Source organism: Heterodontus francisci, chromosome 3 (genome assembly GCF_036365525.1).
Source record: "Heterodontus francisci isolate sHetFra1 chromosome 3, sHetFra1.hap1, whole genome shotgun sequence".
Taxonomy (NCBI): Eukaryota; Metazoa; Chordata; class Chondrichthyes; order Heterodontiformes; family Heterodontidae; genus Heterodontus; species Heterodontus francisci.
In genome coordinates, this window is record NC_090373.1 from 158,664,803 (window position 1) to 158,688,509 (window position 23,707).

The following is a 23,707-nucleotide window of genomic DNA, read 5'->3' on the forward strand; positions in this document are numbered from 1 at the left end:
ATCTATTTTAATTCCATTTTCCTGCTCCTTTTTGTTATACCTTTTCACATTCTTCCTTTTCTGCCTTACTAGTAGCTTGTTTTAAAGCACTCCATGTTCAAATAACCCTTTTGTGAAAAATATGCTTCTAACTCTTCTTTACTGCTCTTTTAGCGTTAATCTTGAGATTGGTGCCTTGGCATTACTGTTGGTAATGTCGGTAAACAAAAACTTAACACCCACGGCATTCCTCCTTTGTTATTTTGAGTGCAGTCATTAACCTGTTTATTTTCAATGGGTTAGCACCTTTGTTAAAATAACAGATAGTAGAATGTCATGAAAAGGGGTGGGGGCGGTGGTGGGATGATTCAGTAAAGAGTAAATTCAAAAGCAGTAACAGAAATAAATGGTACAATACTAAGAAGTAGAGAGGAACAGAGGGACTTTGGAGTGCAACTCCACAGATCCCTGAAGATGGCTGGACAGGTACATAAGGTGGTCAAGAAGGCATACGAACACCTGCCTTTATTAGCTGAGGCATAGAATATAAGAGCTGGGAGGTTATGCTGGAACTTTACAGAACACTAGTTAGGCCACAGCCGTTCTGGTGTGCCGTTCTGGTCCCACACTACAGGAAATATATGATTGCACTAGAGAGGGTACAGAGGAGATTTATGAGGATGTTGCACGGACTGGAGAATTTTAGTTATGAGGAAAGATTGGATAGGCTAGGGTTGTTTTCTTTGGAACAGAGGAGGCTGAGGGGAGACCTAACTGAAGTGTACAAAATTACGGGTAGCACCCTACCAAATTCACGGCCGTGTAAAATGCGTCACGGACCATGAAATCTTGGGTCCTCCATGAATTGGCCATTTTGTGAACTTTGCACGTTTCAGTTTGTTGCCAAGAACGCTACACGACTGATGGATTTAATCACTTGGTTTGAATCTCGACATGTCACAATGCACAAAGCTTACAACGAAGTAATGGATGTACTTTTCTGGGCTGAAGCACAGTCCAAGCGAACAACATTCTGATGATGCTGAATTAAATGCCTGTGCTCAACAGGTGTTTTCTTGCATAGCAAAGAAGCTCAGACAATAGCACTGCTACGGGGAAGAGTCAAGCAGTGACGAAAACGCAGCTCAGCAGTTTCAACAACCTTCTGTGGCATTCCTGAAAGCTGTGCGTATCTTTGACCCTGCACAAATGCACCAGTTGATGGCGGATTTAAACTTGTTTGATGCGATCCCTGGCTTTGACAAGAACTGTAGATTGGAGATTCCTGCTTATAAAAGCACTGCAAAAGAAGCAAATTGTACTTTGCCAGTAATAAATACAGAAAGTGCTGGAAATACTAAGCAGGTCTGGCAGCATCTGTGAAGAAAGAAACAGAGTTCACGTTAACTCTGTTTATTTCTCCACAGATGCTGCCAGACCCGGAGCATTTCCAGTACTTTCTGTTTTTATTTCCGATTTCCTGCAATCGCAGTATTTTGCTTTTATTTTAGTGTACTTTTCCTATGCTGCAGTTATGGAACTCTGTGGAATGCAGAATCCCCCACCTTGCAAGGCTAGCACAGCGTTGCCTGACAATTCCAACGAACTCTGTGGACACGAAGAGAACTGTGTCTAAACACGGACAGATGTTCACAGCACAGACAGAGAACAGTTGCAGGTTGTTCCATGCTCACACTCAAACACTGACTTCAGTGAGTAAAGAATGCGACCTATTTATAGTCAGCTTTTCACAATAGTTTTTGAGTATACAATAAATGCCTTTTGAAACCAGAAACCTCCTTTTTCTTTTTTTGTTTCACATAAATCATTTTCAAGATTTGTTGCGTCAACATGAAATTTACGCTTTAAATATATGAAATCGTGAAATTCATGATTCTCAAAGTGCTGTGACCATGAGATTTTTAAAATTTGACTGTGAATTTGCTCGGGTCCTACTTATGAGGGGTCCAGACAGAATATATAGGAAGGCCCTACTCCCTTTGGTTGAGGGATCCATAACCAAGGGGCACAGATTTAGGGTAAGAGATCGGAGGTTCAGAGGGGATTCGAGGGGAAATTTTTTCACACGGAGGGTGGTGGGAATCTGGAACTCACAAGCTGAAAGAGTGGTAGAGGCAGAAACACTGGTAACATTTAAAAAGTACTTAGATAGCTACTTGAAGTGCTGTAACTTACAAGGCTACGGACCAAGAGCTGGATAGTGGGATCAGGCTGGATGGCTACTTGTCAACTGACGTAGACACGAAGGGCCGAATGGCCTCCTTCCCTGCTGTAAATTTCTATGATTCTATGAAATGTCAAGGCTGTAGAGCAGATTTGGATAAAAATAAAAATACAGTCAGGAAAGGATAGACAGTTTAACAAAGCTAATGGAGCATTAGTGACTAAGGTGCCATCAGGGAAAAATAAAAAGTTAAAGTTAAAGACACTGTCTCTGAATGCTCAAAAGGGAGAGAAATAAATGGGCTTCATCTAATGGCCACTACGGAGATGTGGTTGCAAAGTAAACAAGATTGGGAGCTAAATATTCCAGGATACTTGACTTTTAGAAGATTTAGGCAAAATAGAAAATAAGGAAGGGTAGCCCTGGTAATAAAAAATGGGATAAAGGTAGTCAAGGGAAAGGATCTTAGCTCAGAAAATCATGATGTAGAAACAGTTTCGGTGGAGCTAAGAAACAACAAGGGGTAGGAAACAGTAGTGGGGGCCCCCTAATAGTAGTTGTAGTGTAGGACAGAGTATAAATTAGAAAATTAGAAGTTCATGTAACATGGTTAATACAGCAATCATGAGGGACTTGAATTTGCATATAGACTGGGTAAACCACATTTGCAGTAATAGTGTGGAGCATGTGTTCATGGAATGCATTCAAGATCATGTTGTAGATCAGTATGTCCAGATACCAACTCGGAAACATGCTATTTTAAACCTAGTATTCTGCAATGAGACAGGGTTAATTAATAATAATTAAAACAAGAAATGCTGGAAATACTCAGCAGGTCTGGCAGCATCTGTGGAGCGAGAAGCAGAGTTAATGTTTCAGGTCAGTGACCCTTAGAAGGGTCTGCATACTCCAGCTACAACCAGAAACCCCTTGAAGGAAATCATCCACATCACTATCTCTAAGAGACCCACTGAATCAGTCATCTGTCTCTTGAAACTGGAAGCCACAGGACCACTGATTTCAGCTAGAAACCAGCTGAATCACCAAACTCCACAGACTGTATACCCTTTTTTACTATGGACTCTAACTTGACCAATCTACCCTTCCCACTCTGTAACCTATTTATATGTGTGTGAACCTCTAGCGTGTGTGTGAAAGTTGGAGCGTAGTTTATTAGTTTACTTAGTTCGGTTTAACCACAATGAAGTTAACCTCTTTCTTTGATAATCTCAAGAAAACCTGCCCGATTGGTTCTTATGATCATAACAAGTAAATACTGAACTAGCCAGTACATCCACTTTAAAAAAGAATTAAATCTGCTGTGGTCAAACAAGGAGAGGGAAGCCCTTTGACCCCTTCTCACCTGAATGTAACACCGTGGATAAGCAAAGCAAACATTTAAAGAAATAATTCATAATTCGCAAGGAATATATATTGGCTTAAGGAATAAAAACCATCCAACCATGGCCAGGAGAAGTTAGAGATAGTATTAGATTAAAGGAAGAGGCTTATAATGTTGCCAACTGTGTACAGTTTTGGTCTCCTTACCTAAGGAAGGATATAATTACCTTAGAGTGAGTGCAACAAAGGTTCACTAGACGGATTTGTGGGATGAGGGGCTGTCCTATGAGGAGAGATTGAGTAGCCTAGGCCTATTTTTCCTAGAGTTCAGAAGAATGAGAGGAGATCTACTGAAACATACAAAATTCTTAAGGGGTCTTACAGGATAGATGCTGGGAGGATGTTTGCCTTGGCTAAGGAGTCTAGAACACAGTGTCATAATCTTAGAGTACAGGGTCGGCCATTTAGGACTGAGAAGAAGAGAAATTTCTTCACTCAAAGGGTCATGAATCTTTGGAATTCTCTACCACAGAGAGCTGTGGATGCTCAGTCATTGAGTAAATTCATGACACAGATTGACAGATTTTTGGATACTAAGGGAATCAAGGGATATGGGGATAGTTCAGGAAGGTGGAGTTAAGTCAGAAGATCAGCCATGACCTTAGTGAATGGCTGAGCAGGGTCAAAGGGCCGAATGACCTAAAGGCCTGCTCGGGTCTGCAAATAAAACTCGACCTGAGCCCAACAGAACCACATCCAACCCGAGCATGTCCAGGCCCTAGCCCTTCCATTTTTTCCCGTGCCCGACCCGACCATCAGTTAACCTACCTTCCGTTTTTCACTTTGTTGCTGATCTGCACAAGCTTAAAATAACTGTAGCAAAACCACCTTTCTAGTCCAAAAATTAAATTAACAGTGGAGCATTTAATGCATCGGTGCAGACTCGATGGGCCGAAGGGCCTCTTCTGCACTGTATTATTCTGTGATTCTGAGCCACTTACCTGTGATAGAGCGTGTATGACGCGGCCCAACCTGAGCCCGAATGCGGAACCCGGACGTGCAACCCGACCCGAGCCAAACCTGACACGACGTTGGGTCCCGTCGGGTTTGGATCGTGCAGCAGACCTTTAGAATGACCTACTCCCGCTTCTATTTTTTATGCCATACGATAATCTAAGCGTTTTTCCACTCACATCACCAACAATAATCTATTAGGGTTATGTTTCAGCTCAGCCCATTTTTCTAACTCCGTAACATAATTAAAGTGATTCTTATAGATTGGATAGTTTCACCCTGCCTAAGGAACAAGAGATATTCAAGATGTAGAATCAGTTTGGGTGGAGCTAAGAAGCAGAAAACAATGGTGGGAGTTGTTTATAGGCCACCACACAGTATTGGTAATGTTGGGCATGGTATAAATCAGGAAATTAGAGGTGCATGTAACGTGGGTAGTACAATAATAATGGGTGACTTCAATTTACATATAGACTGTGGTTTAGGTCTGGAATGCACTGCCTGAGAGTGTGGTGGAGGCAGGTTCAATTGAAGCATTCAAGAGGGAATTAGACTGCTTTATGAAAAGAAAGAATGCAAGGTTACGGGGAGAAGGCGGGGGAATGGCACTAAGTGAATTTCTCATTCGGAGAGCTAGTGCAGACACGATGGGCCGAATGGCCTCCTTCTGGACTGTAACAATTCTGCGATTCTGTGACAGAGTAAACCTAATCAGCATTAATGCTGTGGTGGATGAATTCCTGGAGTGTTTACGGATGGGTTTCCGGAGCAGTATGTTGAAGAACCAACGAGGGATCAGACTACCTTAGATTTAGTATAATGTAATGAGAAGGAGCTAATTAATAACCTTGCTGTAAAGGAGCCTTCGGGAAATAGTGACCATAATATGAAAGAAGTTTACATTAAATTTGAAACTGATATAGTTCATTTCTGAAACTAGGGTGTTAAATCTGAATAAAGGAAACTATGAAGAGATGAGGGACAAGTTAACTATGGCCGATTGGGAAAATACAGTAAAAGATTTGACCATGGACTGGCTAGGCTAGTATTTAGAGTATTACGTGGCCTACAACAAATATATAATCCTCTAAGACATAAAAACCCAACAGGAAAGATGAATCAGCCTGATCAAAAGCCTTCTGAAAATCCAAATACACCACATCTATTGGTTCTCCTTTATCTATGCTACAAGTAACATCCTCAAACAATTCCAACAGGTTTGTCAAACATGATTTCTCTTTCAGAAATCCATGTTGATTCTGCCCAATCATATCATTATTTTCTAAGTGTCTAGTCCCTGGTCTGCAGCAAGGTTAGACTCAAACCAAAGAAGCTGCATCACTCCAAGCAGAAGGGCTGCCCGCACATCAACACCAGTAGAATTTCTTATCCACAGCTGTTACATAAGTTTCTAAATTCACTTGAAAAAGCCCTTCAAAACACTCCTACAGGGGATGCAGAGACCAAGTGGGCCCACATCAGAGGCGCCATCTATGACTCAGCTATGACCACCTATGGCAAACGTGTGAAGCAGAATGCAGACTAGTTTCAATCTCACATTAACGAGCTGGAACATGTCATAGCCGCTAAGCGCGTCGCACTGTTGAAAAACAAGAAAGCCCCCAGCGAGTTAACATCCGTAGCACTTAAAGCAGCCAGAAGCGCTGCACAAACAACAGCCAGGCGCTGTGCAAATGACTACTGGCAACACCTATGCAGTCATATTCAGCTGGCCTGCGACACCGAAAACATCAGAGGAATGTATGATGGCATTAAGAGAGCTTTTGGGCCAACCATCAGGAAGATCGCCCCCCCCATCAAGTCTAAATCAGGGGACATAATCACTGAGCAACACAAGCAAATGGACTGCTGGGTGGAGAACTACCTAGAACTGTACTCCAGGGAAAATGTTGTCACTGAGACCACCCTCAATGCAACCCAGTCTCTGCCTGTCATGGATGAGCTGGACGAACAGCCAACAAAATCGGAACTCAGTGATGCCACTGATTCTCTAGCCAGTAGAAAAGCCCCTGGGAAGGACGGCATTACTCCTGAAATAATCAAAAGAGCCAAGCCTGCTATACTTTCAGCACTCTACGAACTGCTTTGCCTGTGCTGGGATGAGGAAGCAGTACCACAGGACATGTGCGATGCCAATATCATCACCCTCTATAAGAACAAGGATGACCGCGGTGACTGCAACAACTACTGTGGAATCTCCCTGCTCAGCATAGTGGGGAAAGTCTTCGCTCGTGTCGCTTTAAACAGGCTCCAGAAGCTGGCTGTGCGTGTCTACCCTGAGGCACAGTGTGGCTTTCGAGCAGAGAGATCCACCATTGACATGCTGTTCTCCCTTCACCAGCTACAGGAGAAATGCCGTGAACAACAGATACCTCTCTACGTTGCTTTCATCGATCTCACCAAAGCCTTTGACCTCGTCAGCAGACGTGGTCTCTTCAGACTACTTACAAAGATCGGATGTCCACCAAAACTACTAAGCATCATCACCTCATTCCATGACAATATGAAAGGCACAATTCAGCATAGCGGCGCCTCATCAGACCCCTTTCCTATCCTGAGTGGCATGAAACAGGGCTGTGTTCTCGCACCTACACTGTTTGGGATTTTCTTCTCCCTGCTGCTCTCTCATGCGTTTAAGTCTTCAGAAGAAGGAATTTTCCTCCACACAAGATCAGGTGGTAGGTTGTTCAACCTTGCCCGTCTAAGAGCGAAGACCAAAGTACGGAAAGTCCTCATCAGGGAACTTCTCTTTGCTGACGATGCTGCATTAACATCCCACACTGAAGAGTGTCTGCAGAGTCTCATCGACAGGATTGCGGCTGCCTGCAACAAATTTGGCCTAACCATCAGTTTCAAGAAAAGGAACATCATGGGACAGGTCGTCAGAAATTTTCCATCCATCAATATCAGCGACCACGCTCTGGAAGTGATTCAAGAGTTCACCTACCTAGGCTCAACTATCACCAGTAGCCTGTCTCTCGATGCAGAAATCAACAAGGGCATGGGAAAGGCTTCCACTGCTATGTCCAGACTGGCCAAGAGAGTGTGGGAAAATGGCGCACTGACACGGAACACAAAAGTCCGAGTGTATCAAGCCCGTGTCCTCAGTACCCTGCTCTACGGCAGCGAGGCCTGGACAACGTATGTCATCCAAGAGCGACGTCTCAATTCATTCCATCTTCGCTGCCTCCAAAGAATTCTTGGCATCAGCTTGCAGGACCGTATCTCCAACGCAGAAGTCCTCGAGGCAGCCAACATCCCCAGCATATACACCCTACTGAGCCAGTGGCGCTTGAGATGGCTTGGCCATGTGAGCCGCATGGAAGATGGCAGGATCCCCCCGCCTCCCCAAGGACTCATTGTACAGCGAGCTCGTCACTGGTATCCACCCACCGACCGTCCATGTCTCCGCTTTAAAGACGTCTGCAAACGCGACATGAAATCCTGTGACATTGATCGTGGGAGGCAGTTGCCAGCGATCGCCAGAGCTGTCGGGCAGCCATAAAGGCGGGGCTAAAGTGTGGCGAGTCGAAGAGACTTAGCAGTTGGCAGGAAAAAAGACAGAAGCGCAAGGAGAGAGCCAACTGTGTAATGGCCCTGACAACCATTTTATCTGCAGCACCTGTGGAAGAGTCAGTCATTCTAGAATTGGCCTTTATAGCCACTCCAGGCACTGCTTCACAAACCACTGACCACCTCCAGGCGCTTACCCATTGTCTCTCGAGACAAGGAGGCCAAAGAAGAAGAAGAAGAAAAGTCATCACATCCTTTAGAATAGATTCTAACATTTTCCCTACTACTGACATCAAACTAACAGGTCTGTAGTTCCCCGTTTTCTCTCTCCCTCCTTTCTTAAATAATGGGGTTACATTTGCTACTTTGCAGTCTGCAGGAACCTTTCCAGAATCTATAGAATTTTGAAAGATAACCATCAATGCATCCACTGTCTCTTTAGCCACCTCCTTCAACACTCTAAGATGTAGATCATCTGGTCCAGGGGATTTATCAACCTTCAATCCAATTAATTTTTTGAGTACTACCTCTTTATTAATACTAATTTCTTTCAGTTCCTCATTTTCACAAGTCACTTGGTTCCCTAGTTTTCCTGGGAGACTTTCTGCATCTTCTTCCGTGAAGCCAGACACAAAGTAATTGTTTACTTTCTCCGCCATATCCCTATTCTCCATTATAAATTCTCCTGTCTCCACCTGTAATGGGACCCACATTTGCCCACGCTAACCTTTTCCTTTTCAAATACCTAAAGAAGCTTTTACAGTCCGCCTTTATGTTTCCTGCTAGCTTGCATTCATATTCTCTTTTCCCTTTCTTTATCAGTTTCTTGGTCATCGTTTGCTGGATTCTAAATTGCTCCCAATCCCTGGGCTTACCATTTTTTCTGGCAACCTGATAAGCCACTTCCTTTGATCTTTCTGACCCACATTCCTTGGTTTAGGAGAAAATACCAAATCTGAAATTTACCCCATTGTAAAAAGTTCAAGTAAAATCCACAATTTTTGGATTGCAGACCACATAAGAGAGCACTTTCATTTCTATTACATCTTTAGGTAATGGTTGGGCTGGAAAATCGAAGGCTGAGTAGAGACTGAAATGCACTGGTACTGACCCAATTCAAGACTTGGGCTGTTGAGGAAGATTTTCACTGTCCTGAAGGGCTACCGCCATTCATAAAACAAGTGCAGCATGAGATAATGCCATCTGGGAAGAAGGAAGTGAAATATAGTTGAGACATAGTAAGCTTGTGTTTGTTATGGAAAATTTACCATGTGACAGTGAAGAACATACACCCACATACAATTTTTTTTAATTCATTTATGGGATGTGGGCATCACTGGCTATGCCAGCATTTATTGCCCATCCCTAATTGCCCTTGAGAAGGTGGTGGTGAGCTGCTTTCTTGAACCGCTGCAGTCCATGTGAGGTGCAGGTACACCCACAGTGCTGTTAGGAAGGGAGTTCCAGGATTTTGACCCAGCGACAGTGAAGTAACAGCGATATAGTTCCAAGTCAGCATGGTGTGTGACTTGGAGGGGAACTTGCAGGTGGTGGTGTTCCCATGCATCTGCTGCTCTTGTCCTTCAAGCTGGTAGAGGTCATGGGTTTGGAAGGTGCTGCCTAAGGAGCCTTGGTGCATTGCTACAGTGCATCTTGCAGATGGTACACACTGCTGCCACTGTGCGTCGGTGATGGAGGGGGTGAATGTTTGTGGATGGCGTGCCAATCAAGCGGGCTGCTTTGCCCTGGATGATGTCGAGCTTCTTGAGTGTTGTTGGAGCTGCACCTTTCCAGGCAAGTGGAGAGTATTCCATCACACTCCTGACTTGTGCCTTGTAGATGGTGGACAGGCTTTGGGGAGTCAGGAGACGTGTTACTCGCCGTAGGATTCCTAGCCTCTGACCTGCTCTTGTAGCCACGGTATTTATATGGCTACTCCAGTTCAGTTTCTGGTCAATGGTAGCCCCTAGGATGTTGATAGTGGGGGATTCAGCGATGGTAATGCCATTGAATGTCAAGGGGAGATGGTTAGATTCTCTCTTGTTTTTCTAGATTAGATTAGAGATACAGCACTGAAACAGGCCCTTCGGCCCACCGAGTCTGTGCCGAACATCAATCACCCATTTATACTAATCCTACACTAATCCCATATTCCTACCAAACATCCCCACCTGTCCCTATATTTCCCTACCACCTACCTATACTAGTGACAATTTATAATGGCCAATTTACCTATTGTTGGAGATGGTCATTGCTTGGCACTTGTGTGGCGCAAATGTTACTTGCCACTTATCAGCCCAAACCTGGATATTGTCCAGGTCTTGCTGCATTTCTACACGGACTGCTTCAGTATCTGAGGAGTCGCGAATGGTGCTGAACATTGTGCAACCATTAGTGAACATCCCCACTTCTGACCTTATGATTGAAGGAAGGTCATTGATGAAGCAGCTGAAGATGGTTGGGCCTAGGACACTACCCTGAGGAACTCCTGCAGTGATGTCCTGGAGCTCAGATGATTGACCTCCAACAACCACAGCCATCTTCCTTTGCGGTATGACTCTAACCAGCAGAGATTTTTACCCCGATTCCCATTGACTCCAGTTTTGCTCGGGCTCCTTGATGCCATACGGTCAAATGCTGCCTTGATGTCAAGGGCAGTCACTCTCACCTCACCTCTTGAGTTCAGCTCTTTTGTCCATGTTTGAACCAAGGCTGTAATGAGGTCAGGTGCTGAGTGGCCCTGTCGGAACCCAAACTGGGTATCACGGAGCAGGTTATTGCTAAGCAATTGCTGCTTGATGGCACTGTTGATGACACCTTCCATCACTTTGCTGATGATTGACAATAGACTGATGGGGCTGTAATTGGTCGGGTTGGACTGTTTCTCCTTTTTGTGTACAGGACATACCTGGGCAATTTTCCACATTGCCGGGTAGATGCCAGTGTTGTAGCGATACTGGAACAGCTTGGCTAGGGGTGTGGCAAGTTCTGGAGCACAGATCTTCAGTCCGATTGCCGGAATTGTTGCAAATGCTTTACCTTTGTCTTTTGCACTGATGTGCTGGGCTCCCCCATCATTGAGGATGGGGATATTTTTGGAGCCACCTCCTCCAGTTAGTTGTTTAATTGTCCACCACCATTCACGGCTGGATGTGGCAGGACTGCAGAGCTTGGATCTGATCCGTTGGTTATGGGATCGCTTAGATCTGTCTATTGCATGCTGCTTACGCTGTAGCTTCACCAGGTTGACACCTCATTTTGAGGTATGCCTGGTGCTGCTCCTGGCATTCCCTCCTGCACTCTTCATTGAACCAGAGTTGGTCTCCTGGCTTGATGGTAATGGTAGAGTGGGGGATATGCCGGGCCATGAGGTTACAGATTGTGATTGAGTACAATTCTGGTGCTGCCTGATGGCCCACAGCGCCTCATGGATGCCCAGTTTTGCATTGCTAGATCTGTTCGAAATCTATCCCATTTAGCACGGTGATAGTGCCACACAACACGATGGACGGTACCCTCAATGTGAAGGCGGGACTTCGTCTCCACAAGGACTGTGCGGTGGTCACTCCTACCAATACAGTCATGGACAGAAGCATCTGCGGCAGGCAGATTGGTGAGGACAAGGTCAAGTATGTTTTTCCCTCATGTTGGTTCCCCCACCACCTGCCGCAGACCCAGTCTAGCAGCTATGTCCTTTCGTACTCGGCCAGCTCGGTCAGTAGTGGTGCTACCGAGCCACTCTTGGTGATGGACATTGAAGTCCCCACCCAGAGTACATTTTGTGCCCTTGCCACCCTCAGTGCTTCCTCCAAGTGGTGTTCAACATGGAGGAGTACTGACTCATCAGCTGAGGGAGGGCGGTAGGTGGTAATCAGCAGGAGGTTACCTTGCCCAAGTTTGACCTGATGCCATGAGACTTCATGGGGTCCGGAGACAATGTTGAGGACTCCCAGGGCAACTCCCTCCCTACTGTAGACCACTGTCCCGCCACCTCTGCTGGGTCTGTCCTGCCGGTGGGACAGGACATACCCAGGGATAGTGATTGCAGTGTCTGGGACATTGTCTGTAAGGTATGATTCCGTGAGTATGACTATGTCAGGCTGTTGCTTGACTGGTCTGTGGGACAGCTCTCCCAACTTTGGCACAAGCCCCCAGATGTTAGTAAGGAGGACCTTGCAGGGTCGACAGGGCTGGGTTTGCCGTTGCCGTTTCCGGTGCCTAGGTCAATGCCAGGTGGTCCGTCCAGTTTCATTCCTTTTTACTGACTTTGTAGCGGTTAGATACAACTGAGTGGCTTGCTAAGCCATTTCAGAGGGCATGTAAGAGTTAACCACATTGCTGTGGGTCTGGAGTCACATGTAGGCCAGACCAGATAAGGACAGCAGATTTCCTTCCCTAAAGGACATTAGTGAACCAATGTCAATATAGATATCCTCGCCAAATAGGTTTTAATCTTGGAGGTTAAACTAACAGGCAACTATGCTAAGTAGAAGTATGGCATCCTTCTGTGCTGTATTTTGTTCTATGTTCTATTGGAAGGTGGAATTAGTTTGGGTGGATAGCTTATTCGGCTGGCGTGGACGCGATGGGCTGAATAGCCTCCTTCTGTGCTGTATTTTGTGCTATGTTCGAAGTCCAAGGCTACATAGAAGTCAGACTTTATAATGATGTTACTCAGTCTTATATGAGTGTCTCAGGGACTTTCTTTGTAGATTGTAAATCTGATGCTGGGTGACTTCCAATAAAATAAAGTTGCCTTGCAGTCAAAATTGAAGATGTGCAAAAGTATATTTTGACATTTTGTCTAAAAAGTATTTCTAATACTGCCTGCCAATGGCAAGTTTTTAAATCGCAGGCTGCACTTGTGTTATCAAAGTGTGATGACACCATTGGTCCATCTGGTGAGCACTGGGTAGCCACTTAGTATGAGGAAACATTAATAAAACTGCAGAGGTTACCAGTAGCCACTAAAATAGAAAGGAAACTGAAAATAAAACCATTTAAGTTCCTGCCACAGAGTAGGTCATTGCTTCTCTCATAATCCTTGCCCATATGAGCCCCATTACATTAAGAAGGCCTTTTCTCCCCCCCAAAAAATTATTATAAAGGAATTTACCAGGCACTCCTTTTTCTAACTCTTCATCCTTACTGACTGAAGGGTTTAGAACTATGAATGGTGCTCTGGGTCCAAATTCTTCATTCTGCTCTGCAATGTTCATTGTCTACCTGGAATAAAGAATTCTACAGTTAAACACAAATAAATTCTGTACTAAAGATGTGTGAATAACAGCTAATAAAGCTCTATGAATTAACAGCTAACAAAGCAATACATTCACTCATTATTTCCTTACATAAAACCTTTAGATTTATCAGTTTCCTGGGGATAATTCATTCATCAGTTAACTTGGCCTAGGGATCAAGTGCACACTTCCTTGCACAAATTTTAGTCTGCCAAAGTGAATTACAAATGTCTGCTCCATTTCTCTCTATTTTCCAGAATAATTAGCTTAAAGCATATTAACTCATTTTTTTTAGAAAAAAAGCTACTTTTTAAATTATCATCCAAAATTTACCTTTTTCACCTCCTCCATCTGAACAAAAATGAAACTGTTAACATTCAGGGAATATCTGCTGCTGTCGGAAGCCTCGGTTCACATTGCAATTATTCCAAGAAGTTGTGTGTAGAACGCACTTTTATGCATTCAGTTCACACAGAGGCATAGAATGGTTACAGCACAGAAGGAGGGCATTTGGCCCATCATTTCCATGCTGGCTCTCTGTCAGATCCTAACCACTCACTGCATGATAAAGTTTTCCCTCATGTCGCTGTTGCTTCTTTTGCCAATCACCTTAAATCGGTGTTCTCCGGTTCTCGATCTTTCCGCCAAATGGTACAGTTTCTCCCAATCTAATCTGTCCAGACCCCTCATCATTTTGAACACCTCTATCAAATCTCCTCTTAATCTTCTCTTCTCTAAGGAGAACCCAGAAGTGGACACAATACTCCAATTGAGGCCGAATCAGTGGTTTCTACAGGTTATGATAACTTCCTTGCTTTTGTATTCTATGCCCCCATTTATAAAGCCCAGAATCCCATATGATCTATAAACCACTTCATCAACCTGCCCTACCAGCTTCGATGATTTGTGCACTTATACCCCCAGATCCCTCTGCTCCTGCACCCCCTTTAGAATGACACCTTTTATTTTATATTGCCTCTCCTCATTCTTCCTACCAAAATGAATCACCTCAAACTTCTCTGCATTAAATTTTTTCTGCCACTTGTCTACCCGTCCCACCAGCCTATTTCTTCTTGAAGTCGATCGCTGTTCTCCTCACAGTTCACAATACTCCCAAGTTTTGTGTCAACTTCAAATTTTGAAATTGTGCTCTGTATACCCACGTCCAGCTCATTAATATATATCAAGAAAAGTAGGGGTCCTAACACCGACCCCTGGGGAACCCCACCATATACCTGCCTCCAGTACAAAAAACAACTGTTCACAACTACTGTTTCCCATCACTGAGCCAATTTCAAATCCATACATGCAAATGTCCCTTTTATTCCATGGGCTCTAACTTTGCTGACAAACCTGTTATGTGGCAGTTTATCAAATGACTTTTGGAAGACTATGTACAGCACATCAACCACATTACCCTCATCAACCCTCTCTGGTAGCTCATCAAAAATCTCAAAGCAAGTTAGTTAACAAATCAATGCTGGTTTTCCTTAATTAATACACATTTGTCAAGGTGACTTCTAATTTTGACCAGAATTATCATTTCTAAAAGCTTTCCCACCACCAAAGTTAAATCGACTGGTCTGTAGTTGCTGGGCATATCTTTATACCCTTTTTTGAACAATGGTATAACATTTGCAATTCTCCAGTCCTCTGGCACCACCCCTATATCTAAGGAGGATTGAAAAATTATGACCAGTGCCTCTGCAATCTCCATCCTTACTTCCCTCAGTACCCTTGGATGCATCTCATTCGGCCCTGGTGACTTATCAACTTTATGTACTGCCAGCCTATCTAATAGGAAATAGGAGCAGGAGTAGGCCATTCTACCCATTGAGCCTGCTCCACCATTCAAACAGATCACGGCTGATCATCTACCTCTATGTCATTTTTCCACACTATCCCCATAGCCCTTGATGTCGTTAGAATTCAGAAATCTATCAATTTTGGTCTTGAACATGCTCAATATGATTGAGCTTCCAAAGCCCTCTGGGGTAGAGAATTCCACAGATTCACCACCCTCTGAGTAAAGAAAATCCTCCTCATCTCAGTCTTAAATGGCCTGCCCCTTATTCTGAAACTGTGTCCCCTTGTTCTAGACTCACCAGCCAGAGGAAACATCCTATCCACATCTACCCTGTCACATCCCGTAGGAATTTTGTAAGTTTCAATGAGATCATCTCTCATTCTTAGAAATTCTAGAGAATACAGGCCCAGTTTCTGCAATCTCTCCTCATAAGACAATCCCGCCATCCCAGGGATTAGTCTGGTGAACCTCTGTTGCACTCCGTCTATGGCAAGTATATCCTTCCTTAGATAAGGACACCAAAATTGTACACAATACTCCAGGTGCAGTCTCACCAACGCTTTATACAATTGAAACAATACATCTTTACTTTTGTACTCAAATCCCCTTGTAATGAAGGCCAACATACCACTTGCCTTCTTAATTGCTTGCTGCACCTGCATACTAGCTTTTGGTGACTCATGAACAAGGACATCCAGGTCTCACAAGACCAGGGGATGCATTGAAAGTTTTGGGCAAAAAAGTGCAGGGGAAATATAAAAAAGCACTTTTTTACACAGCGGGTAGTAATGCCGTGGAACTCACTGCCCACAAGGGTGGTGTAAGCGAAGACAATCACTGAATTCAAGGGGAAGTTGGATGGCCACCTGAGAGAAATAGACTTGCAGGGCTATGGTGATTGAGCCGGGGAGTGGGACTGACTGCATAGTTCCGTGGAGAGCTGGTATGGACTCAATGGGCTGAATGGCCTCCTTCTGTGCCATAAATTACTCTATGACTCTTTGGACATAAACACTACCCAACCTCTCACCATATAAGAAATACTCTTGCCTTTTTGGTTTTTCTACCAAAGTGGATCACTTCATACTTATTCACATTATATTTCATCTGCCATGTTCTTGCCCATTCACTTAGCCTGTCCAAATCCCCTTGAAACCTCCTTGCATCCTCCTCACAACTTACATTCCCTCCTGGTTTTGTGTCATCTGCAAATTTGGAAATATTACAATTGGTCCCCATATCCAAATCATTTATATAGATTGTAAACAACTGTGACCCAAGCACTGATCCTCCTCTTTATCAATTTTTAGCTCATCCAGTGTCTCAACTATCTCCTCTTTCACTATGACTTGGGCAGCACCTTCTTCCTTTGTAAAGACAGATGTAATATATTCATTTAGTACCTCAGCCATACCCCCTGCCTCCATGCATAAATCCCCTTTTAGGTCCCTAAACAGCTCCACTCCTTCTTTTACTATGTATATGCTTATAGAAGACGCTTGGATTCCCTTTTATGTTAGCTGCCAGTCTCTTCTCACACCCTCTTTTTCTTTCTCTTATTTGTTTTTTTCATTTCCCCTCTGAACCTTCTAAATTCAGCCTGATGCCCAACTGTATTATTCACCTGACATCTTGTCATATGCACCCTTTTTCTGCTTCACCTTATTCTCTATCACTTTTGTCATCCAGGGAGCTCTCGATTTGTTTGCCCTTTCCTCCTCGTGGGAATGTATCCGAACCATCTCCTCTTTAAAGGAAGCCCATTGTTCCGTTGCAGTTTTGCCTGCCAATCTTTGATTCCAATTTACCTGGGACAGATCCATTCTCACCCAGTAACGTTCTTAACAGAAAACAGCAGGAGGAGCTGGGGTCAAGTGCAATGGTCTTCGCACTCATTTAAAAAAAAAAATATTTTCGCAAAGTAAAAGAAACATCTGCATTGAGAAAAGTGGAAAGATGCAGAGGCCATTACCCAGCCTGAGAATGAACATTAACACTTAATTCCAAAGCAATTTTTATTTTGATGCTGGAGATATTTAGTGTGATGCAGTGTCATCTTATCTAACCACCATGCTTAGTGTGGATTAAAAGCAAAGGGGATGTGAGGAGTTGGCACACCGACGTCTCTTAAATTGAGCACATTTTGACAACAGTAAAGCTTTACTGAGCTGAGTTGTGTGGGTTTGCCATGTGCCTGACATTGGGGGTCGGGGGCCGGGAATCCTGTGGAGGCGCTGTGGCTCCACCCAGCTAAAGCCAGAGACACAATTCAGCAAAGCCCCCAATCTACTTCCTTATTGCACTGAATCCACAACCTCCCAAGCTTGAAATGTAGGGAGAAGAGACTGCACATTCCTGCGAAGTCACCAATAATTCTCGCAAAACTTATGAGAGAGAGGGAAGGGGGCGGAATTCCTTCAGCCAACAGCATGCAGCAGCTGTTAGGAGAGCAGGCACCGCGCTCTGGGCTCTGGACACGTACAGCGTGGCGCCATGACCCTCCTTCAGAGGCAGAGTTTGTCCTTCATTGGTGATAAATATCTCTGCAGATTAGATCTGCTTTTTCTTTCACCCACCCAGCCCAAGCGGCTTCATTATGTGTTAAAGAGCGTGCTGTGTGTCGCTTCGCCCTTACCTGCCCTGTCTCTCTCTGTCTCTGTGGCGGGCGGGCTGAGTGTGGCTGCGCTACCTGAGCTGCGGGGAGCCCGCTCTCTCCGCTCCCCGCCTGTGGAAAATGGAGCCGTGTTTTTTTACTCTGGGTGTCCGCTCCGTGACGTGACTTTGTGTCATTTCCGCAGCCAGGCGAGAGGGAAAAGAAAGGGAGAAACACGAGAGAGAGAGAGAAAGAAGCACGAGAAGAACAAGGGAAAGCGAAGAGGAGAAGCATGAGAGGAGAAGGAAAGAGTCAGAGAGGGGAAAAAGAGAAACACGGGAGGAGAGAGGGGGAAGGGTAGGGCAACAGAGGACAGAGAAAAGGAGTAAGACGGGCGGACAGAGAGAGGAGCAGACAGGAGGTCATTGGCCGGAGTCCCTGCCTTAGAGACAAGATTATTAGATATTATTTCAATAGTTTCACTCCTCAGCGGGGAAAAACACGAAGCTGTTTAGAACAACATTTCTAGTGCAGAGTGGGCACTGCAGTGATACACACAGGAGAAAGTCAGAGCTTTACAGAAACACTGGACGTGTTCCAATGCAATACATTTTCCTCCAGTAAACTCGGGCTAATATATAGCGGCCGATTGTACTTTGCTGTCACTCTTACCTGGGGCATCCTAAAAGCAAAGTTGTTCTTTTGTATTTAAAAAGCTGACAGTCGAGGAAGAGGAGAAAGTTGGCGAGAGGGGAAGAAACAAACTATGAGGAAATCCCGCAATTGGTTCGATCACAACGTGAGAGAGAAAAGTATAAACATGGTTAATGACGAATGGGGCGCGAAAGGAACGGGTACAAAAAACTTCAGCAAAGCCCGCACATATTTAAAAATATGTCTGTACAAACAATGTAACATCGTGTGTGTAAATGTATAACGAGCAATGTGCCGGCAATACATCGCACTGACAGCAGCAAAGGCAAAGTAACGCAGCAAGAGTCAGTCACCGTCACGGGCACAGTTACTCCACTTTTAGTCGGATCTGAGCATAAAGTGTAATCCTGGATATATCTAAAGATTATTCTCTTTCCGTGTATTTTTAAACATTCTGTAAAGGGTGGTAGGGAAAAACAGGGTGTTTAACAGTTCAAAAGGATAATTCAAAATGATTACGGGATTTTTACTTTATTATGTCTACCAACAACGACGTATTAAAATACGGCTTTGATATACGACATTCAAAAATGATTTCATGGGTAAATTCGAGATCTGTATGTTAGTGAACTTTTTTTTATTTGTTCAGGAGATGTAGGCGTCACAGACTATGCCAACATTTATTGCCCATCCCTAATTGCCCTTGAGAAGGCCATGGTGAGCTGTCTTCTTGAACTACTGCATTCCATGTGGGGTAGGTACATCCACAGTGCTGTTAGGAAGGGAGTTCCAGGATTTTGACTCAGCAACAGTGACAAGGCAATATAGTTCCAAGTCAGGATGGTGTGTGGATTGAAGGGGAACTTCCAGCTGGTGGTGTTCCCATGCATCTGTTGCTTTTGTCCTAGGTGGTAGAGGTCGTGGGTTTGGAAGATACTGTTGAAGGAGCCTTGGTGTATTGCTGCAGTGCATCTTGTAGATGGTACACACTGCTGCCACTGTCCATCAGTGGTGGAGGGAGTGAATGTTTGTAGATGGGGTGCCAATCAAGCGGGCTGCTTTGTCCTGGATGGTGTCGATCTTCTTGAGTGTTGTTGGAGCTGCACCCATCCAGGCAAATGGAGAGTATTCCATCACACTCCTGACTTGTGCCTTGTAGATGGTGGACAGGTGTTGGGGAGTCAGGAGGTGAGTTACTCGCTGCAGAATTCCCAGCCTCTGACCTGCTCTTGTAGCCATGGTATTTATATGACTGGTCCAGTTCAGTTTCTGGTCAATGGTGACCCCCAAGATGTTGATAGTGGGGGATTCAGTGATGGTAATACCATTGAACGTCAAGGGAGATTGTTAGATTCTCTCTTATTTGAGATGGTCATTGCCTGGAACTTGTGTGGCGCGAATGTTGCTTGTCACTTATCAGCCCAAGCCTGGATGTTGTCCATGTCTTGCTGCATATGGACATGGGCTGCTTCAGTATCTGAGGAGTCGCGAATGGTGCTGAACATTGTGCAATCATCAGCAAACATCCCCACTTCTGACCTTATGATTGAAGGAAGGTCATTGATGAAGCAGCTGAAGATGGTTGGGCCTCAGACATTACCCTGAGGAACTCCTGCAGTGATGGCCTGGGACTGAGATGATTGACCTCCAACAATCACAACCTTTTCCTTTCTGCTCAGGATGAATCCAACCAGAGCTGAGTTTTCCCCTGATTCCCATTGACTCCAGTTTTGCAAGGACTCCTTGATGCCATACTCGGTCAAATGCTGCCTTGATGTCAAGGGCAATCACTCTCACCTCACCTCTTGAGTTCAGCTCTTTTATCCATGTTTGAACCAAGGCTGTAATAAGATCAGGAACTGAGTGGCCCTGGCAGAACCCAAACTGAGCGTCAGTGAGCAGGTTTTTGCTGAGCCTTTGCAGCTTGATAGCACTGACGACGACCCCTTCCATCACTTTGCTGATGATTGAGAGTGGACTGCTAGGATGGTAATTGGCCGGTCTGGATTTGTCCTGCTTTTTGTGCACAGGACATACCTCAGCAATTTTCCACCTTGCCGAGTAGATCCCAGTGTTTTAGCTGTACTGGAACAGCTTGGCTAGTTCTAAAGCACAAGTCTTCAGTACTATTGCCGGAATGTTATCAGGGCCCATAACCTTTGCAGTATCCAGTGACTTCAGCCGTTTCTTGATATCACATGGAATAAATCGGATTGGCTGAAGACTGGCATCTGTGATGCTGGGGACCTCAGGAGGAGGCCGAGATGGATCATCCATTTGACATTCTGGATGAAGATGGGTGCAAATGCTTCACCTTTGTCTTTTGCACTCATGTGCTGGGCTCCCCCACCATTGAGGATGGGGATGTTTGGGGAGCTTCCTCCTGTCAGTTATTTAATTGTTCACTACCATTCAAGACTGGATGTGGCAGGACTGCAGAGCTTAGATCTGATCCATTGGCTGTGGGATCGCTTAGCCCTGTCTATTGCATGCTGCTTCTGCTGTTTGGCATGCAAGTAGTCCTGTGTTGTAGGTTCATCAGGCTGACACCTTATTTTTAGGTATGCCTGGTGCTGCTCCTGGCATGCCTTCCTGCATTGAACCAGGGTTGGTCCCCGGTAGATTAGGGGATATGCTGGGCATGACGTTACAGATTTTGATTGAATACAATTCTGCTGCTGCTGATGGCCCACAGCACCTCATGGATGCCCAGTTTTGAGTTGCTAGATCTGTTCGAAATCTATCCCATTTAGCACAGTGGTAGTGCCACACAACATGATGGTGGGTACCCTCAGTGTGAAGACAAGACTTCATCTCCACAAGGACTGCGCAGTGGTCACTCCTACCACTACTGTCATGGACAGATGCATCTGCGACAGATAGATTGTCGAGGACGAGGTCAAGTAGGTTTTTTCCTGTTGTTGGTTCCCTCACCACCTGCTGCAGACCTGGTCTAGCAGCTATGTCCTTTAGGACTCAGCTAGCTTGATCAGTGTTGGTGCCACTGAGCCACAATGGGGGTTAGGACATTTAAGCCCCCCACCCAGAGTTCATTTTGTTCCTTTGCTACCCTCAGTGCTTCTTCCAATTGGTGTCCAACATAGAGAAGCACTGATTCATCAGCCGAGAGGCAGTGGGGGTGGGGGGGGGGTGTGGGTGGGTGGGCAGTGTTAGGTGGTAATCAGCAGGAGGTTTCCTGACCTGATGCCATGAGACTTCATGGGGTCTGGAGTCAATGTTGAGGACTCCCAGGGCAACTGCATCCTGACTATATACCACTGTGCTGCCACCTCTGGTGGGTCTGTCCTGGTGGTGGGACAGGACTTACCCACGGATGGTGATGGTGGTGTCTGGGACATTGAATGCAAGGTATGATTCCATGAGTATGACTGTGTCAGGCTGTTGCTTGACTAGTCTGTGGGACAGCTCTCCCAACTTTGGTTAGTTTGTTAGTAAGGAGGACTTTGCAGGGTTGACAGGGCTGGGTTTGCCATTGTCATTTCCAGTACCTAGGTCAATGCCGGGTGGTCTGTCCGGTTTCATTCCTTTTCTTAGACTTAGACTTTGCTGTGGGTCCGGAGTCACATGGAGGCCAGACCAGGTAAGGACAGCAGATTTCCTTCCCTAAAGGGCTTTAGTGAACGAGATGGGTTTTTATAACAATCGACAACAGTTTCATGATCACCGCTAGACTAGCTTTTTAATTCCAGATTTATTAATTAAATTCAAATTCCACCATCTGCCATGGTGGGATTCGAACCCATGCCCCCAGAGCATTAGCCTGGGGCTCTGGGTTACTAGTCTATTGATATTACTACTGTGCCACTACATCCACTGACCAAACAGAAGTCTGATAAATCTCATAGCTGAACTGGGGTATTGTGGATAGCATATGTTCCATGGGTTAGAATGGGGAAAAATCACTAGGGTATCAATCTTTATATTCCATAGGTAAGGAAGGGAGGAACTCAGATAGGGTACGGATGATTACATTTCATAGGTAAAGAAGTGTGTGGGAGCAATGACCCAGGAGTCCTGCTCCTAATCAATATTGTGTTCCGTCTGGAAAGTGTGAATTTAAGATTGGGGACAGGACTCATTTTTATTCTTTCGCGGGATGTGAGTGTCGCTGACTAGGCCAGCATTTATTGCCCATCCCTAAATAATCTTAGCTTTAATGTGTTCAATGGTGAAAATAGCCTCTTCGCACTTAACTGTTTAGGCCCACAGATGTTGAATTAGCAGCTGGGTAAAGAACCAACAGGCATGTGTCCATCCAATTGTACCTTTGCATTCGTCGTCGCCTGCAGAAGACTGGGGAGCTTGGGGAGGGGCAGTGAATGGGTTTAAAAAAAAATCTGACCCAATTTCTAAATTTGCAGTCACAAGAAATTATACCAAAAACTAATTTGCTCTTAGTATAACGAAACAGTCTTAAATAGTGGAAGAATTGCTCGCCTGGCATGTAGCTCATATTAGCTGCACTACTTTGTCATATATATCAGATTAGATATGTACGGTATATTGACCTGCGTTGCCACCTTCAGGGAACAATGGACCTGAACACCCAAATCTCTCTGTACATCAATTTTCCCCAGGACTTTTCCATTTACTGTATAGTTCACTCTTGAATTGGATCTTCCAAAATGCATCACCTCGCATTTGCCCTGACTGAACTCCATCTGCCATTTCTCCAATCTATCTATATTCTGCTGTATTCTCTGACAGTCCCCTTCAGTATCTGCTACTCCACCAATCTTAGTGTCGTCTGCAAACTTGCTAATCAGACCACCTATACTTTCCTCCAAATCATTAATGTATATCACAAACAGTGGTCCCAGCACGGATCCCTGTGGAACACCACTGGTCACACGTCTCCATTTTGAGAAACTCCCTTCCACTGCTACTCTCTGTCTCCTGTTGCCCAGCCAATTCTTTATCCATCTAGCTAGTACACCCTGGACCCCATGCGACTTCACTTTCTCCATCAGCCTACCATGGGGAACCTTATCAAACGCCTTACTGAAGTCCATGTATATGACATCTACAGCCCTTCCCTCATCAATCAACTTTGTCACTTCCTCAAAGAATTCTATTAAGTTGGTAAGACATGACCTTCCCTGCACAAAACCATGTTGCCTATCACTGATAAGCCCATTTTCTTCCAAATGGGAATAGATCCTATCCCTCAGTATCTTCTCCAGCAGCTTCCCTACCACTGACGTCAGGCTCACCGGTCTATAATTACCTGGATTTTCCCTGCTACCCTTCTTAAACAAGGGGACAACATTAGAAATTCTCCAGTCCTCCGGGACCTCACCCGTGTTTAAGGATGCTGCAAATATATCTGTTAAGGCCCC

General features: G+C 44.8%; 1 protein-coding gene across 3 annotated transcripts in view; it reads right to left on the reverse strand.

Moving 5' to 3' along the window:
* bend3 (BEN domain containing 3) overlaps window positions 1-17,821 on the reverse strand; it is a 29,240-nt gene extending 11,419 nt beyond the window's left edge. The window contains exons 1-2 of one of the 3 annotated variants that reach the window (XM_068019221.1): window positions 17,736-17,821; window positions 13,170-13,279 (exon numbers count right to left, since the gene is read on the reverse strand). In XM_068019221.1, the coding sequence (XP_067875322.1) occupies window positions 13,170-13,272 (103 nt within the window). In that variant the 5' untranslated portion in view covers window positions 13,273-13,279; window positions 17,736-17,821. Of the gene's footprint in view, window positions 1-2,175; window positions 2,263-13,169; window positions 13,280-16,761; window positions 16,821-17,735 lie in introns of those variants that run through there. The other 2 variants (XM_068019228.1, XM_068019234.1) reach the window with 2 other exon arrangements.
* Window positions 17,822-23,707: the final 5,886 nt, after the last annotated feature.